The sequence below is a fragment of the Mya arenaria genome, chromosome 7 (assembly GCF_026914265.1).
Source record: "Mya arenaria isolate MELC-2E11 chromosome 7, ASM2691426v1".
In the NCBI taxonomy this organism is placed as follows: domain Eukaryota; kingdom Metazoa; phylum Mollusca; class Bivalvia; order Myida; family Myidae; genus Mya; species Mya arenaria.
Window position 1 is genome coordinate 25,666,465 of NC_069128.1, and position 18,621 is coordinate 25,685,085.

General features: G+C 34.1%; 1 protein-coding gene across 5 annotated transcripts in view; it reads left to right on the forward strand.

Moving 5' to 3' along the window:
* Positions 1 to 18,621, forward strand: part of LOC128240342 (microtubule-actin cross-linking factor 1, isoforms 1/2/3/4/5-like) — a 100,675-nt gene that overhangs the window by 12,145 nt on the left and 69,909 nt on the right. For all 5 annotated transcript variants that reach the window (XM_052956952.1, XM_052956948.1, XM_052956953.1 and 2 more), the window contains exons 2-14: positions 422 to 491; positions 3,908 to 4,036; positions 4,628 to 4,678; positions 8,653 to 8,724; positions 10,850 to 10,960; positions 11,359 to 11,454; positions 11,901 to 12,023; positions 12,391 to 12,537; positions 13,218 to 13,372; positions 14,399 to 14,504; positions 14,781 to 15,011; positions 17,725 to 17,843; positions 18,359 to 18,573. In XM_052956952.1, the coding sequence (XP_052812912.1) occupies positions 429 to 491; positions 3,908 to 4,036; positions 4,628 to 4,678; positions 8,653 to 8,724; positions 10,850 to 10,960; positions 11,359 to 11,454; positions 11,901 to 12,023; positions 12,391 to 12,537; positions 13,218 to 13,372; positions 14,399 to 14,504; positions 14,781 to 15,011; positions 17,725 to 17,843; positions 18,359 to 18,573 (1,618 nt within the window). In that variant the 5' untranslated portion in view covers positions 422 to 428. The remainder of the gene's footprint in view (positions 1 to 421; positions 492 to 3,907; positions 4,037 to 4,627; positions 4,679 to 8,652; positions 8,725 to 10,849; positions 10,961 to 11,358; positions 11,455 to 11,900; positions 12,024 to 12,390; positions 12,538 to 13,217; positions 13,373 to 14,398; positions 14,505 to 14,780; positions 15,012 to 17,724; positions 17,844 to 18,358; positions 18,574 to 18,621) is intronic.

Consider the following 18,621-nt stretch of genomic DNA (forward strand, 5'->3'; position numbering starts at 1 on the left):
TAAACGATCGGTGGTATTTAAACATCGATCATTTATTTGTTCCATTTATGAAATTTAGCTCTACTCACTATTGATAATGCAGTGTAAAACCTTAGGAAATGCCACATTTATTATCATAATATGAAGCTGCAATTAATTTCGCGAGATTAAAATCTTCCCGTCAGCATCCAGCTCTGTAGCTGCAGTTTTCTCGAACAACATAACTTCTTTTGAAAATGGTTTATCTCGAAAACAGATAAAAATGTGACTCTTTTGATTTTTGCTCACTTTTGCCGAAAAGCTGATAAAGAATCGCCCGTGTATTTTGAGACTTAAATTTCCCGCTAAAACATCGGAAGCTTGTTAGCCTGCGCATGCGCATACGTGGAAATTATGACAGATCGTATGAGAATGTTTACAAAGTGATTTTACTTGTTTTCAGCTAAAAGATGGGCTCCAAAAGAGATCAGATGACTTTGGAGCAATGTTTCGAGGCTATTAAACAGAAACAGGTAAGGTTTATTCATAACACGTTCGTTTAAACGCACAATTAAACATCAAAGGTACCGGTGTGACACACCTGTCCGTCAACAGTCAATACACAGGTGGGACATGTACATTTTACTTTATCAAAATCTAATCGATGTGGTATTGATATACATGTTTTGTTTTAATGAATGGATTTAAACCAACGTCAGCAAATTAGGAATTGATAAATAAATATACAATAACAGTGAATTTGATGTTAAAAATGATGACCTAGCCGTGATTCTTTAAATCACGTCAACATTATTTCTGTTAGATTTTATTATTATTTGCAAGTTTGATATTTGTTTTTTTAATATATCAGCTGATTAACTATTTAGAATTAAGCTGGCCAGTAACAATAAACATACATGTAATTATGTATGTCTCAGTCGAGCCACAATAATGTGTTAAGGGAACTTTTTTAACATTTGGATATTCATTAAGTTCCTTAAGAGTTGCCAAAACAACAGTTGTTAAAGACTCTGAATAGGCTGTTTATATGGACCAGGCTGGTGTGCTGACTTTTAATGACACAGACTGTTTATACATGTCCTCGTATGTGTATATAATGTTGCCAATAAATATTTATATTCTTCCAACAAAACAAACATCTGTCACAGGCATGATAGTCATCTTACTTATTGTTATACACAGGCCATTAGCCTGCTCCATTTCCTTGTATATATAAAGTTGTAAAAGGGTACGTATTGTATAAAATATTTGGCTGGTTCAAAGTCATCTACTGTCCAAGCTTTCATAACGAAATTGTGAAAATTGCATTTTTAAATGCTATCAGTGTTTCAATTTAAATGGCAATGATGGCTTAGCCAACTCGTTATATAAATAGTCTAGGTAAAATTAGTTGAAGTGGATTAATTACATGTATTGAGATCACTGCGGGCATTGAATTATCTACAAACCTTTTGTACACTACAGTAGTGCTTTATTATTAAACAAATGAATGTCCTTTATTTAAGCCTGAACAGAAAGAGAACCCTTAAACTTGTAAACTGGATTATCAACTCTTGTTTAATAAACTCATTTACATGAAAGAAGATCACAGTTCAGATAATCTGGTGGTTCTCATTTAAACCCAAATTGCCCAAACCCACCTCTGGTCAGTTAGAATCTCCATTCACGGGTTAAAAAGTGATAGACCATTTTACACAATCAGACAATGCTTTGTTGTCGGACAAGATTTAAAGTGTCTGCAGAGTGTCCGGCAAGAAGGTCACTGTGACATTGAGCCTTTTAAAAATATATGGGGTCTGGTAGACAGCATAAAGTCAATATTATTAATAAAGCTTCTGTGCAGCACCTATTAATTTTAAAGAAACTGACTGGTATTATAATCTCCAATGTAACAGGGGCCAATTATTAGATCTCCCTGGCAAATCTGCTTTTTAAATCAGGCAATATTCTTCCAGTTTTAAATGATAACCCTGAAAACTTAACCATGTTATTCAACATAATTTCAAACAGGAAAAATTACACAGTTGAAAATTATTAAGATGCTATTGTATTCACTCAGGCAAGATCATCTAAATTACATTGTGGTTTCACGACATGTATATAAAAATAAAGTGACTATGATTGGACAAATGTGTTATGCTTGCAACAATGTTTTAATAAGTTTGAAGTTCATTAGGAATGCAAATTAGAATACAATTTTCTCTAGTATAAAACATTAAAGCAAAAAACACACTTATTTAAAATGCATTCAGTCGAAATTAAAAAGCCATTAAATTAAATGTATTTTGAACCTAATTTTCACCTCGCTAGGAATGCCTTAAACATTAGCTCTATTGTAAACACTTAAGATTAATTGCTTGCAAATTACGAGTTAGGTACAGATTGATGACCTTTGATTACAGGCTTGCTATGAAACTGGAAGGAGGCTGGTTCAAATAAATGGGTGGTTAACCGACCAAATAAAATATACATGTATGTGTAACTTGGGATTGGCTATTTTTTATGCAATTTTAGGGTGTAGCCTTACTATTTATTTTCATAAATTTGCTGAATGTTTATCAAATTTTCATTAAAGAAGTAAATAAAAATTTGTACCCATTTAACAATAGAATATTATAAATTTAGTTTCACATTTTTGTTCCTCTAACAAATCTTGTATATAGCATTTTTCTTCCTTTGTTATTTTCTTCCTGTGTGTTTGCAGTTTAGGCTACTATAAATCAATTGCAAGATTTTCAACCCTGCCCACCCCCTCTTTTCTCTGCCACCCCTAAGATATATTTGCTTCAAATAAAAATGTTGAAGTAGGGTCTGTTTTTGTGTATCAGTCTGGTTCTCTCCGGGAACGGCATTTATTCATACTTACGGTGTTGATGTATAACGAATGTTAAAAAGGCTAATTGTTACAATCATGCTCGTAGTTTGTCAGGAATTGCATGTTATGGTCCCTTATGCAATAAGAAAGAGCACAAATACATTTGCAACAGTAAAACAGTCATCTGATTTTTTTTTAGAAAATAACAATGTAACTCGAGATCATCGCCCCCATTTATAAAAAATGTATGAAAATCTAGCTACTAATCTACTAATCTATACTGGCATTATCTACACTGCTTGTTTATAGTTCTTCAATAAAAGGAAGTAATTCTTCAGTCATAATCTCTTTTAGTATTTTTTTCCAATATGTGTGGCACTGACGTAACATTAACCTTACAATGAATAAGGTTTGAAAAATTACAATGTATCATTATTATACATAAGTACCAAAATTATGTTTAATGTCAAAATTGGCCATTTTATGTGACATTTATAGCTTGAAAAACACATACAATGATTTATTTACAAGATGATTTTGCCCTTTCTTTTGACCTAGAATGACATGTTATGTTCCGTCATGGCTTATTAGGCTTGATGAGTGTTTTGTGGCAAAAATACTTTGATCCAGATTAAATAAATATATTTAAATAGCTTGCTATCAAAGAAAGAAAAAATAAAGCAAATGTCCAATGAAATCTGCTCCATTCTTACTGTTGATTTTGAATTACTTGCTATGAGTGATCTCCTCTTGTTTATTTCAGAATATATGCAATTTATGATTACTATTCAGTTGATATTTGACATAGAATATACACACTTCTAATATTTTGTTTAAAAGCTTATTAAAACAAATCAAGACCGCATGGACCAGAAGAGAAAAAAGCTCTTCTCTGATTACCTTTTTTCACTAATTATAATCTCCCTTTGCTGGAAAGACTATTTTATCTTGCTGACTGTTATCAGAAACATTGCAATATCATTAAGCAGTGGTATGGTGACACAAGCATGTAATTTCTTTCACAAAAATCTGAAGAATTCATGAGAAACAGACACATAAGCTTGTATCCTTAATTACTTCCCTTTGTTCAACTCCTGATTCTCTCCCTTGCAGACTGCCATCCAGGATGTTCCATTTCCAGACAACCAGCAGGGGATTCAGCAACAACTGGATGCTCTACAGGAGATAACAAAGGACCTGAAACCCCTCAAGAGAAAAGTGGACGAGTTCCGCAAATCTAAGGTACAGTTTGAATGAGATTTTGGGCAAGAATTTAAATTATTCAAGTCCCACAACCACTTAAATGAGTTTCAAACATTAGACTTCAGTCCATTTTTTTAAGTCCCAACAATGAAAGTTAAAATTTATTTCTGAAGTTTGAACATATTTTACATTTGTGAATGAAGTTATATTGACTTAATTTTAAGTTACTCTTGTTGGCACAATGTTGTGGAAGATTGTGTGGTCTTGGTATGTGAGGGAAACCTAAGTACGCTTACCTGCACTGTGCTAACCCAACAACCTTCTTCCATATATTTTAAATTTGATATGGAGTTTTGAGGTTTAGAATTAAAATTATACAAAAGACGCTTAGACCCCGGAAATGACAAAAAGTAAATGTATGTATCCCCTCGATACAGTGTTGGCATATTTTGTGTTATTTCTGAAATATGAAATACCTGTAAAAGCATTCTCATGGCTATAAAATCTCATTGTCCAGGATTAAATGAAGAATTAAAAAATTACAAAACAATTCATTTTAAAAAAATCGAACATCTACACAATTGATATGATCATTTTTTTGCATAATGTTTTTTGCTTGATGTTTTTCAGAAACCTGTTAAAGAAGTACCAGCTTTGGAGACAGAATATGCCTTACTTGAGGTAATATACAATGTCATACATTTAATATTTATGGAGAAATCTCCAGGGGATATTGTTCAGAAAACAAGGGTATTTTGACATTAGCCCAGGGGATTTTGTCCATGAAACAAAGGGATTTTGATATAAGCCAGGGGATTTTTGATGTGTCTCAAAAACTTATCAATATCGCCATTATTATGCCATATTTATGTAAGGCTTTCACTGATAAATACATTTTATTAAAATAAGCAGTTCATTTTAACTGAAAATCACTGTGTTGAGAATAGAATTATGATGTTAGAAAATGTGTAACGGTATTTTACATTGCAATTCATTCTACATTTTTCACCTGCCGGGGGATATGGCATGTATTGATGCAATGTTAATGATGTATCCGTATTAATCCTATATCATGATTCACAATTTAGAAAGAATACTCTGTTTTTTCTGATTTTTTTCTGTAATATGGCAAGATCAACCACTGTGCAACGCTGCAATATCATCATTTGTCTCGATGATACATAATTTATTATCGTAATTATATTTTGCACTGTTGCATACAAACAAACTTGAGAAGATTTAAAAGCTAAATATAAAATACAAATGTGTTAAGAAAAATTGATAAAACATATATTGACTTTTTAAAATGGTATAACGTATTTTCATTGACAAACTAACCAGACCACAGTAGGGCATTCAATGCCATTCAATATTTGTTTTTCAAGTCATCGAATCTAATTGATACTTTTGAAAAACTTTGATAAGGCATTCAAGCCTCATTTGATAGATAAAAATAATTTATATGAAAACTTCTTATGGCTGTGAAAGAGATATGTGTCCGGATTAATACCCATTAAGTCACTATCAATTTTATTGAAAGTTTAAAATAGTCTCTTGCAATGATAACCCATTGACCAGGTAAATTTATAACACTGATAGGGTCACATATTGACAATACTTCTTAACACTTGAAATACAGTCTGTTTTCATTATGTGCAAAGCTGGATTTAAATGAACATTACCTTTGAAAAGTACTGTAAAATTTAACAATGAAAGAGGAAAACATTTATTTAAACTGTGTCTAATGTGAATTAGAAGAATTCGACACATTTATATGCTAATTATGTTTATTCTCATGAAAAAAAGAGTAGTAAAATACCAGTAGTAAATTAGTTGCTTGGGATTTAAACATGTTTATAATGTCATTAATATTATTTGAAAAACCCCTCCAAGACTGATATCCTGTTTTGAATATAAATACTGCAACAAAATGAAAAGATTTATCTGTAGGAGCCCCATATCAAATACCAAACATTGTATACAAAACAGTGTTGTATTTCTAAACATGAAATGTGAGATCACAAACACACGCCATTTTTGTCGATTGTAATATTGTGTGTGTTTTGTTTCGGTATCAATTAACCTAAAATACCTTCAAGGCATGTATTCATCGCCAACTATATTACCATTCTTTAGAAAGACAGTTTAACTGATTTTGATGAATACTGAAACTTGTTACATAGGAAACAATGAGTATTTTTATCAAGATGTCCTGTCACAGTTTGAAAGACGAAATGAATTATGTGGTGGCTATCAGACATAGAAGTAATATTTTATCACTTTGTTTGAAACAATGCTCTTACAGTACATTTTTCCAAAAAACCCATTTGTCATGCTGAAATTCACAAGTTTTGAAAATGATATTATTTTAAGAACCGTCTTCATACATGAGAACGTAAAATATTTACCACAACAAAACAGATATTTTATAGATATTTTAAGGGACTCAAGACACCAGATAGTCCAAAAATTGGCAAATACAGTATTTCCTCAAAACAAGCCTAGAATTGTCAATGTGAGATAGTAGAATGCTGATTATACATTTTACATGATCTTAAGAATAATTTATGAGTACAGATAAATATACCAACACTATAATTTACCTGGATTTTAGTGGAATACAACCCCAGAAAATTTCCCATTGGAAAAATATGCAAAAGATGCATGTGTTGTAAGCTATGTGATACACCAGTTAGTAAGATACATTGCGTGGTACACAACGGTGTTAATTTTATGTAAGTTTTTGTAAAAAAAATTTTGCAATTGTATCATCTGTTGTCTAGTCTCTTAAAAGGAACAAATCCAACATAAGTGACAAGACACATAAATCACAAAAAGTCAAATTAATTTTGCTTTTTCTAGAAATAAAGTTCCTTTTTCTTATTTATGCTTTTACTATATGGTTGTAAAATTTGACTTTGTTAAGAAAAGGAATATACCTTTCTAACAACTTTTGATAACGGGTATGCGTTTTGGTTCTGAATACATTCCTTTTAAGAGTGTGGGAAAAATATCTATCGTTTTGTAGGGCAATATGTCCTTCGATTTTTTATAAGAGAGTTAAGTATTGTAAATTGGCATTGAATGATGGGATAGTGTTTCGGTATTTCATTGAGAATATATTGAATATATATATTATTTCATTAATAAAATTAACGAAAATTGCATACCGTATTAGTGTGTGTTCAGTTTTGATATGTCCGATACTGAAAAATGCTATTTCTTTTGTAAAAAGGATATTTATGGATCGTTGTTTAATAAAGTCATTTAAGGCATTATATTGTGGTTTTCTAAGAAACTGTTAGTGTGTATAAGTTCCCTGAATAACATTCCATAAATTTGTCTAATAAGATCTGGTCAGGTTTGGTATTCAATATTAGTCTTAATTGTATCTTAGAACAATGTAGCTAATGGGATTACTTGTTATTAATAACTGACCAATAGAGTGAATGAAGTCAATGATGTATGACCATAAGATTCATTTAAGTTTTGTACTGAATACCACCCCATGCAGGTCTGCCTTACAAAATATTTATTATAAAAAAAAAACAAGTACTGAAAAAACTTCAAATTAAAATTACCTCGCACAATTTAACATTGAAATCATGCTCTCAATTACATACTTGCTAAGGCTTGTTTGTCATCAGTGTAGATGCATTGTCTTGTTAAATTAATCAGAGTTTTTGTGAAGACTTAATTGCATTATGTCACCCAGACACGGCCTGTCATCTCGGATATTCTGTCACGAGACGCGCATGTATCATCTGTCATGCATCGTCACAGTTTTGCACACTTTTCATGGTTTTTGTTGCCCTTTGCCTTAAATGACTGCAAACCTGTGCAGTTTTATGGAATGTTTACGACGCAATGTGATAGTCTGTACAAGTAAATCATAGGCCCTCCTTAAAATTACAAAGGCTCAAACTTACTTCTTAGTTTGTTTCTATACGCTTTGCACATTCTATTTGCAAGAGTGTTCTTTTTAATGAATTCAATTTGTATGCACTTTTATATAATAATGCTGTCAGCTCAAGAATTTAAAGGGCAATTAATTGCCAAGCATCTTGTCATTGAATGCAAGTAAATAATGAAATGCATTTAAGAATAAGATTTAATTTTACAGCCATAAAATTTGTCACCTGAACTAAAATTTACATATATTAGTTGTTCAGGCTTTTAAAATGAATATATTAACATAAAATAAACTACTTTTATTTGTGTAAATTAACATTACATAAAAAAACCTATTATTGGTGATTGTATTTAAGTATGAAGCCTGCCTCACAGGCGCCGCCCCAAAGAGGTCGAGGGTTTGACTCTTACTAAGACACACTCCCTAGGACGTTTGTGTAAAAATGTGTTGATTCAAATCGCGCAATGGAGTTGATTACAGCCTTAGCAGTTTTCACTATAGGGCTTAAATAAGTTTGTATCTTTTAAATAATGCTTGTACTTTATAACACATGGGCAGGTACCTGGGTGTGGGCAGGGTACAATTTAGTGGGCACCTGGGTACAATTCTATGTCGTGTCTATTCTGTGGCACGAAATATATATAGATTCCCATGGGTAATTGCCGATCGGACCTGAGTCCACAATTTCTGCCTGTCAATGGCCCTAGAACACTGAAGATTAATCCAACATGTATATTTTCAGGACCAGGCCCTACAGAAGAAGCGATGTCTGGAGTCAGTGCTATACGTTAGTGAGGTGGAAAATGTATTTCAGGTCAGTTTATTTTACGATTGTGAAACAAGATATAACAGCAGTATATTATTCTCTTGAATTTGCACGATATTGTGCTAGAGTGTATGTTGTTTTGTTGGGGGAAATTCGTTGAGAACCTGTAAAAAACTCTTTTGTCCAGCTTGAGGACCACATCATCATAAAACTCATAAACGTCATTGCCTAGAATCAAAGCCACGATACTTTCATGATGAGTGAGTGTGATATTCACAGTGCGTTGAACATCAGGGAATATGAGGCATACTATTCTTGCCGTAACTATTTTGCATTACGACTGCAGTTAAAAGCATTCGATATAATTCATATCTGAATGGAGTTTCCTCAATTTCAAAGACCACTTATCGCAAAATTCTGTAAACGGTTGAAACCCTTTTAAAATGATACAAAAACATGCTTTGCTTGTAAGGTCAATTGTTAGTTTACAAAGGAATGAAATTTATTTTCAAGTCAATTTTTCTTCTTGTTTAAATATTGATACAGCATTAGGGTAGTTATGAGTAAAGAAAATGAATATATAAATTGCTTGCCCTTAGAGCATCAAATTTTGAACTGGATGAGATGTGTTTAAAATTAGATTTGAGTTTTCTTGATACAGTCAAAAATGCATTTGGAATACGGTTTTAACACGCATAGTTTAGTAACCACAAACAATGAGAAATACTTCCGATTGTTTACAAAATAAAATCCACAGTTTCCAGTGTTTCAACTGCATGACTAATACAGAAATTATGTTGCCAGCCATGAAAGGAGAAAATGTGCATTTTTTTTATTTCTCTTTCCTTTTTTTCCCCATGGTTTCCATAAATGGTTGATATGTGTAACAAATGTCAAGTCAAGTTTATTAAGTAATTTACGGCCACCGGCCCATAATACAAAAACATATTTACACTGATGTCGTACAATAATATCATTGTCATTTTTAGGACTATTTAAGCAATATTATGTAGAAACCTATCAACATTTAGTTAGTTTGCATAGTTACATGGATAAATTGCATGTCTTTAACAATATGTTATAGTTTTTGCATGAAAGTTTGCTATAAAATACTTCCACAGACGAACTTGCAGTTGTAATACTGTCTAAGTAAAAATCATATTATATCATATTTCAAACTTCAGTAATAAACTGAGAATTCTGTAAATCTATATCGCAAAGTTCTGGTGCATCGATTAATTTCCGTCTCTCTTCATAATCATTACCATTGTAGATCTACCTGTTACACATTTTATAGTTTAAGGTACTAAAATGTTGATGGCCATTTTTATTTCCTTGGTGTAGTAAACTCTTACAAAGATTTCATTCAGACATTCTTGCAGTTAAGTCATTAAGCTTAACCCTTTGCATGCTGGGTAAATTGTCGTCTGCTCAAAAATCTTGTCTGGTTTATTCCAAATTTCTTTCAATTTACTTAAAAATTTGGGGATATATTGACTGAGTGTCAAACAGCTTGGAACCTGACCAGGCGCGGAGTTACTCGGCGTCTGGTCTGGTTCCAAGCTGTTTGCAAAACCTTTAAAATCGCCATCAGCAGCTTAAGGGTTAACAAAACTCAAATATAGCCCTCAGATTTGAACTCTTCATAATTTTAGCTGGTATTGTTTCAACTCAAATCAACTTAATAGTTTACCAAATGTTAATGCACTATTTTTACTAAGAATGTTAAAACTTGTTGAAAATAAGTTGAAAAGAACAAAACAAATTACCAAAAATATAGAGACCATTTTTAATAACATTGTGGAAGTACAAGTTATGGGGCAAGTAGGTGACCCGATATGGGATTTAGGGGCCAAATGAAACCATATTCGGTGATAGTTGAAGCCCTGTATATTCCAATCTGGGTCACCTACTAACCTTGTAAAGTTTTTTCTCGTCCAAAATCTATTTACATTGATCAAGTCGCAAACAAAATCTGGGTAATGTTTCATTTATTCATCAGAATCTGAAAATAGATGGCATTTTGGTATGAAATTAAGATAAGGGACCCAATATTGAAAAATATGGAGTCACCAAGTGACCATTCCTGGACCAATGGCGTTGAATCATTCATATTGGAGGCATGATATCTGTCATTAGCAGTGTCATAGACAATAACATGTATGTATTTCAGAGTGCCCAGACTGAGTTTGAAGAGCGAGCCCTCTACCTTACAGAGAGGCGAGGCGTGTTTGACAGCATGTATCGGCGGGAACACATGGAGCAGTCCTCGCGCATGCACAGGGTAAGGGGAGACTCCTTAGACATTGGGCTAATTGTTCAGAACTTTGTTAAGGTTAAAAACGTGATTAACAAGATTGTTGTTAACTTTTTAAACGTGAATTTATTTTTATTATGTGCTCATATATTAAGATAAACAGTTACTGCTAAAATAGATGTCTCTAATATTGTTAGAAATACTGCAGATCACAAGTGTATCTTTTATATTTCCAGAGCAGAATAGATTTGAAAGTTAACAACGATGATGTTAACAAGGTTGTTAACTTTATCAAAGTTCTGTACAATCTGCTCATCAACTTCATTCATATTGAATGTATATTATTTATTAAGACATGAGAATTTCAGAGCAGCAAAATGTTTCAGTAGTAAATGCATAACAATGTTTTAACTTGATACTTTTAGGACTGTGTTTACACACTACGACGTTCATGGGGCTGGCTTGGCACAGTGGCTCGATGTATGGAAACACATTTACAGAACGCTGCTGACTACCATCAGGTAAGGGAGATAAGTTTGGTAGAAAAATCTACTGTAGTAAAAATTTGACTTGCTGTAGATTTCGATATGGATTTTTTTTTCACTAATAGTAGCACTTTCACCATGTCCTAAGTTAACCTTTGTCAATAAACACATCATGTTTACGGAAGGTATCACATCATTGTTTCAAGTGCCAAATACTAACTCTGGTGATAAAAAGTTGTCATGTTGTAAATGTTGAGATTTAAACCAAGCAGAAGTCAATTTCACATTTTTTTCCAGGTGTTATTTATTTAGCAAATAAATTTATATTCTACAACAGAGTTTATGATAATGTTTTAATTTAGCAAAACCAAAGTTCTAAGGCTTAGTTATGTTTGTCGTGAGTTTACCTAACAAGAATAGGAATAAATCCCTTAATTTCCTATACCATATCATGCAATACATGAAAATCAATTTTGTTCCAGTTTTTCCATGAATCCCAGTATCTTTGTGAAGATATGCAGCTGTATCTTGCCTGGCTGGATTCCGAAAACATGAGAGAGAGAGTGGAAACATTAGAGCCTTCAACCATTATCAAACACATCAGGGTAAGGGTCCGTATAGTCTTAGAGTGGTTCTCCAAAGAATTGTCATAGCCTTGGTACTGTAGTTGTCAGCAAAATCATCATTTATTTTGCAAAAGTACTCTGCCAGTGGAGACAACTGACACTACAGGGTTGGTGAAGCGTATTTAGTTGTAACATGCAATTTCATGGAAGAGTTCTGTCCCCTGCCTCATGCATAATCAGTAAAATGAGATTTTGTCAGTCTTTTTTTCCCACAGTATGTATGAAGTGTAAGGGAAGAAAGTACCATGGCTGCAGACAATGTATTAAATGTAGCCTGGCATAGAACATTTCCAAATGATGTTTCTTAATAACATAAATATATGTTACAGTCATTGTTCCATTACAGGATGTAACTAACCGCCTACTAGACTACCAATCCCGAGTTGAGCGTCTGTCAGACCGAAGCCAAGACGTGTATCCCATACACCTCAGAAAGGAGGTTGAAGAGTTTGGGATCAAGGGGAGAGCACTTGTTGACTACCAACAAGCAGAGGTAGGTGTCAAATAATTATATAAGCATAATAAAGTTACTGTGCATGCAAAAATATTTTGGTTCTTAAATTCTTTCATAATAATTTTTAAATTGTGTGCAGTTTTGTAAATCTATTTATGTTTTCACATATTAGCGAAGAACATTTAATGACCAAATGTTTTAAGAGCATGTTAGATGATTTTGTTAACATTCACAGTGACTTGTTTCCATTAGTTTATGATTGGAATAATGTTAAGGGTTTAAATGAATATAGAATCTGTTTACAAGTAACTTTTAAGCTTTTCTTATCATCAAAGAAAATAGTCATACTCTTGGTGCCATTGTCATTGCAGCCTTGTAAAATTTCAAAGAAAGAAAAAAAAGTTCATTCAATGAATATCACAAATAATACATACTAGTATAACCCGTGATCAAAGCCATGAAATATGTTATGTTAAACGATGTACATTACTCATGGATTGTTCGAGATATTTACATTAAACATAGAACACATGTACTTGTGACAATATGCAGCAATAAAACAAGCCCCTTAACTCCGGCTGGAATTATTGTTGGTTATGCCCCTTGGTTGACGGAGAAAAATGGATGAGCTTTGGTTTTCGCTTGCAATGTGGATATCTTATATCATGTATATCTGGATATTTTAAGATGGGTTTATGTTATATCCCAATTTTTTTCAGGTTCACCTACGAGAAGGGGAAGAGTGTGTAATACTTAACAACTTGGACAGTGAGGTGTGGCAGATCCGGTGTAAGGTTGGGACCGAGACGGATGTCCCTGGGATTGTCATGATTATACCCCCACCCGATAAACAGGCATACAATGAGGCTCAGAGGTATGGCAATAGGAATTCACTGTTTATGAAGGTTAACTGTGTGATTTTTAACAAAATGGATAGTGGGGTGTGGCAGGTCTGGTGTAAGGACAGAATGCAACCAGCCCTGGGGAACATTTCATCAAGAATTCTAGGAGATTCCATTTTGTACGTAGGAAGGATTAAAAACATTGCAGTAGCGTTGTTAAAAATCTCTCCCATTAAACCAAACCGCTACTACGATTCTGGATCAAATGGGTCCTGCTGGATAAACGGGCACATTAATAATGTTGTTGGTGTGTTAGTTCTATTTCAGTGTATTGAGAAATGCAAACAAGATTCAACTTAATTGCTGGTTGTGAAAACAAAATTTAGGATGTGTTGGTGTGCGAGTAGTATTTCAGTGTATTGAGAAAAGTAATTTGCCTCTTGGTTGATGGAAAAAATGGATGAACATTGGTTTGCTTGCAATGGAGGCTTCAGATAACATGAATTGAGCATGCAATTTAGTTGCCTGTTGTGATAGGACAGTTTTGCCTGTTGTGATAGGACAGTTTTGCCTGTTGTGATAGGACAGTTTTTCCTGTTGTGATAGGACATTTTTTCCTGTTGTGATAGGACAGTTTTTCCTGTTGTGATAGGACAGTTTTGCCTGTTGTGATAGGACAGTTTTGCCTGTTGTGATAGGACAGTTTTTCCTGTTGTGATAGGACAGTTTTTCCTGTTGTGATAGGACAGTTTTTCCTGTTGTGATAGGACAGTTTTTCCTGTTGTGATAGGACAGTTTTTCCTGTTGTGATAGGACAGTTTTTCCTGTTGTGATAGGACAGTTTTTGAGCACATCTATACCAACATTAGATCATTTATTAGATTTCAGTTCAGTATTTTATTAATAGATTAACCTACTCATACAGCCACAGATTGTTTTTAAAGTTAAAACTTAATAAATCCAATATTAATACCATCTGTGTTAAAGCAAATTATCTCTTTGAGAGTATCTGTGAAACATCCTGATGCAAAATATTAAACCTTAATTCTCTCCAACAGGGCGAAGGATCAGTTACAGGTGAACTGGGAAACAACTATCCGCCGTCTGCGCACCCAGTTGGCACAGTACCTAACAGCATCAGCTGAGGACACAACCGTTAAAGAAGTAAGGTGTCATTGAATAATAGTAATAATAAAAAACAGAACCCCCCCCCCCCCCCCCCCCCCGGATTTATTTATTCATATGTGTTTCATTTTCCACAGTTTCATAAGTTGTTTCATCCAACAATTAATTAAAATATAGTTTTACTCTCAATTTCAATTAGATTTAGTGTTGTTCTATATTATTAAAGCAAAAAATAATGTACACAAAATGTTTGTTTTTTTGGTGGGAGTCAATTTTAAATTTAGTATGGTGAAATTAATTTCAATCATTTTCTAGCTCTACAGTGTTTCGACCAATCAGAAGGCAGAACTTATGCGTCTAATGAATGAGGCTGTCCAGGTCCTTAGGCCCAGCCCTAACCAAGATGACGTAGATTATAGGGACCTCGTTGCCCAGGCAACAAGCTTCCGGAAGATCTTGAGCCAGGTGAAACCAAGCTCCCGCGACAACCAGAATGGGACAACACTCACCTGGCAGGCTAATGGGAAGGCTCTGGTTATTTATAAGGTATTAATTAGTTTATGAAAAATGTTTAATAGTAAAGACAAGATTAGGCAAGACAAGGGGCTAGACACCAGGTCATGCAATTTCAAGGAAACAAAGACACATGTATCTTTCACAGTTTTTGCACATTTTTCAAATTCGAAATTTACTAGGGTTGTCTACCATGTAAATCCCAGTAAGTTTAAATATAGCATCAGTATATTTATTTGTACCCATAAACAAATTAAACTGGGAATCTATTATGCCCTATTTTAAATGGGGAAACACAAATGAGAAAGCAACATAAATGTCGGCTCATTAATTTAGTCAGATAAAGTGATGTATAAGCGGCCTCCCACTAGCTTGCATTGACAATTCTAGGTTTGTTTTAAGGAAATACTGTATTTGACAATTTTTGGACCATCTGGTGTCTAGCCCAATTATAATGTATCCTGAGTGTTGATGGAACCCACAACCTCTTCAGTGAGAGGCTGACACCTAAACCACTAAACCTTTATCACACACAACTTATGACTTGTAACACAATATTGCTTGAAAATTTCTGATAGCTGTTGTATGCCAGCTCAATAAATTGATGGGTATGTTTGTGTTAAGAAGGAATTTTGCAGAGATATGTGGCCAATTTTAGATTTAGATTTTTAAAGTAAAGATGTTGAAATCATAATTATACTTGTTCAATCTGAAAATACTAATTTCTTGAAAATAATGTGATGAAATATCAAGTAACTTGTATGACTTACACAGATCAAGTGTTAAAGCTGCACTCTCACAGATTGACATTTTTTTAGTTTTTATCTCAGAATCAGCTGATTTTGGTATCATTTCCTTCAATACAGCCATATAAGATAGAACAGATCTCAATTATTTGGGAAACTGCCAAAATTATAATTTTTCTTAAAGTGTTAGTAACGCTTCTAACCATAAAACATCAATTTTGAACATATTTAAATATGAAAAACTGAGATCTGATCTTTTTTCAGCAGTTTTATTTCAATGATTTTCAGGGATTTACGAAAAATTGCCCATTCCAAGAAAAAAAAATAAAGAAAATTTTCAAAACAGTCAATCTGTAAGAGTACAGCTTTAATTAATCCCAATAAAACCATTTCCAACTTACATTTAATTAGTTGTCATGCAATATTCTACATTGAAATACTCCCCAGAAACATTTTCCAGATAATTTATATGGTATCTTCAGGCGATAGGCAATGACACATCCGACTATCTGATTAATGAACTAGACAGTGAGTGCATTAGTGTTGAAAGCAGGTGACTTTATTGATTAGCTTTAAGCTTTCTGGCTATATTTGTGGGGGAAATGTTTTGTATAAAATTGTGTATAAAACTGTATAAAACCACCATTCTATGTTGTTTGCTATAAATATTTAAACACAAGTGCGAATGAAAATTATTGCTACCAAAAAACATATATGGACCACATCAATTGGTATCCTTTTCACTATTTCACTAGCAAATTGGATGGGGGGGGGGGGGGGGGGGGGGGCGGGGGCGGTAGAGGTGACCCCCAGACCATCAAACCTACACTGACATTAACAATATTTCTGTTCTTGGGGACAAGGCACATGTCCAAATTTTTGCACTGATATAGTGCCTGTTCTAATAACAAATGCTTTGGTCGCCCCTGTTTCTTTTACAGGAATAAAACATTTATTGAGTTATTCTGAAAGCTTTCGTTAGGTATCTGATAAGGATTTTGTTAAAAAACATGCTTCACATATTTGCAATGGCAGTATACCTGAATGTGCAGCAGGTCCCATGATTCATGAAATAATGTTTGTAATGCTCCTCTTCCAAAGAAGTGGGGGTATATTACATTGCCCAGGTTGGTCTGACCAGCAGATGACCCCTATTGATTTTGATATCAGTAGGTTAAAAAGGTCACGGTTGTGTTGAATTTGTCAGATTGATAAATAAAGTATGCTTGGGCTAAAGGTCCTCAAACATAGCAGGGAGATTGGTCATAACCAGCAGCTCACCCATAATTATTTTGAGGTTGGTAGATCAAGAGTCATGGTCGTGGTGACTGTGGACACAAAAAGCTTGTCCGATTGATAACTAGATTATGCTTGGGCATAGGATCCACTAACTTGTCAGGGAGGTTGGTCATGACCAGCAGATGACCACTATCAATGTTTTAGTCAAAGGTCATGGTTGATGTGACCTTATGCACAAAAAGCTTTTCTGATTAATAACTAGACTATGCTTGGTGCTTTAGTCCTCAAACATGGTAGGGAGGTTGATCATGACCAATAGATAACCACTATTGACTTTGAGGTCAGTAGGTCACAACTTACAGTGGCGGTGACCTTGAACACCAAAAGCTTGTACAATCAATTGCTACAGTATGCTTGTTCTTACTATCCTTAAACTTGTAGGAATGTTGATCATAAACTTAAATTATCCCTTGTACATTAAATGCGAAGACTTATTGGTTGCCATTAGGGGGGCATATCTCTTGTGTTCTAATAATGGCTATTTGTCCAAAAAAGGCTCAAGTGGGGGCATTTGTCATGTGACTGTGACAGCTCTTGTTGATGCTTGATTGATTCACACAAAGTTTTGACCTTTGACCTAGAAAAATACCTAGGAAGAGTTTGGGGTCTGGAGTGATTTACTGTCTTACATTTTGTTCCACAGCTTTCATTGAAGTATAGGGGAAAATTAATCATTAACATTCTATAACACTGTTTCTCAGGAGTTCCTGACCTACGCCAAGACGTACAGACAGACCTTAGCCACAACAAGGGAGAAAGCTGGAGTTCTAATCTCAGAGAAAACTGGGCCTACGTACTGCTCAAAGGCTTACTTTGAAATGTAAGAAGGTTATTTCAGCTCCAAAGGTTCAGATGTTGCTGCGACATTTGTTTTTAACTTGTTTTGTCTCCCCTTCGACTAAAAGGGAGACTTAATAGTGTATTTTTCATTTAATTTCGGAGGAATATTGATGAGGGTAAATAAGCATTATCAATTGTTTGTACCATTTGACCATTGACCAGTCTTCTTTTAGAAATTTCTTAAGGTGACAAAAATATTATATTTCATTGCATGAAGATACATTTACACAATATATGATGAAACAATTCAGCAACTAAAATAGTGCATGGGTTAGGCATATATCAAAAAGGACATGTAAAGGGATTGGGTCTCGAGTTTCAACGTCAGTTACAGCCCAAAATACAAATATTGCAGGTGAATATTATTATTATTGTTTATATAATAGCTGTGTGTCTTGGCCATATGACTGTTTATACCAATTGTAATTAAAACCCAAAGGCAAGATGCCGATTTGCTATCAAAACTTGAAACTTGACAATGTGTCATATTTTTAGGGCCATACCAGTGGTAGACATTGACATCCACACTAAGCAGACGGCCATCACCAAGGTGAGATCTGAGCTCTACATCCATGAGCGACGCCCAGGCAAGGCGCCCATCCCCCCACCCAGACGGAGACAGAAACTGAGACGTGTAGCCTCTGCACTCAGCGGGGATGCTGCGGCCATCGCTGGTGTCATCCAAGAAACAGAATCTTTCATTATTACCGGTTGGTGGATTGCTGGTGTAAAAGCTAAAATGGACTTATGAAGTTTAT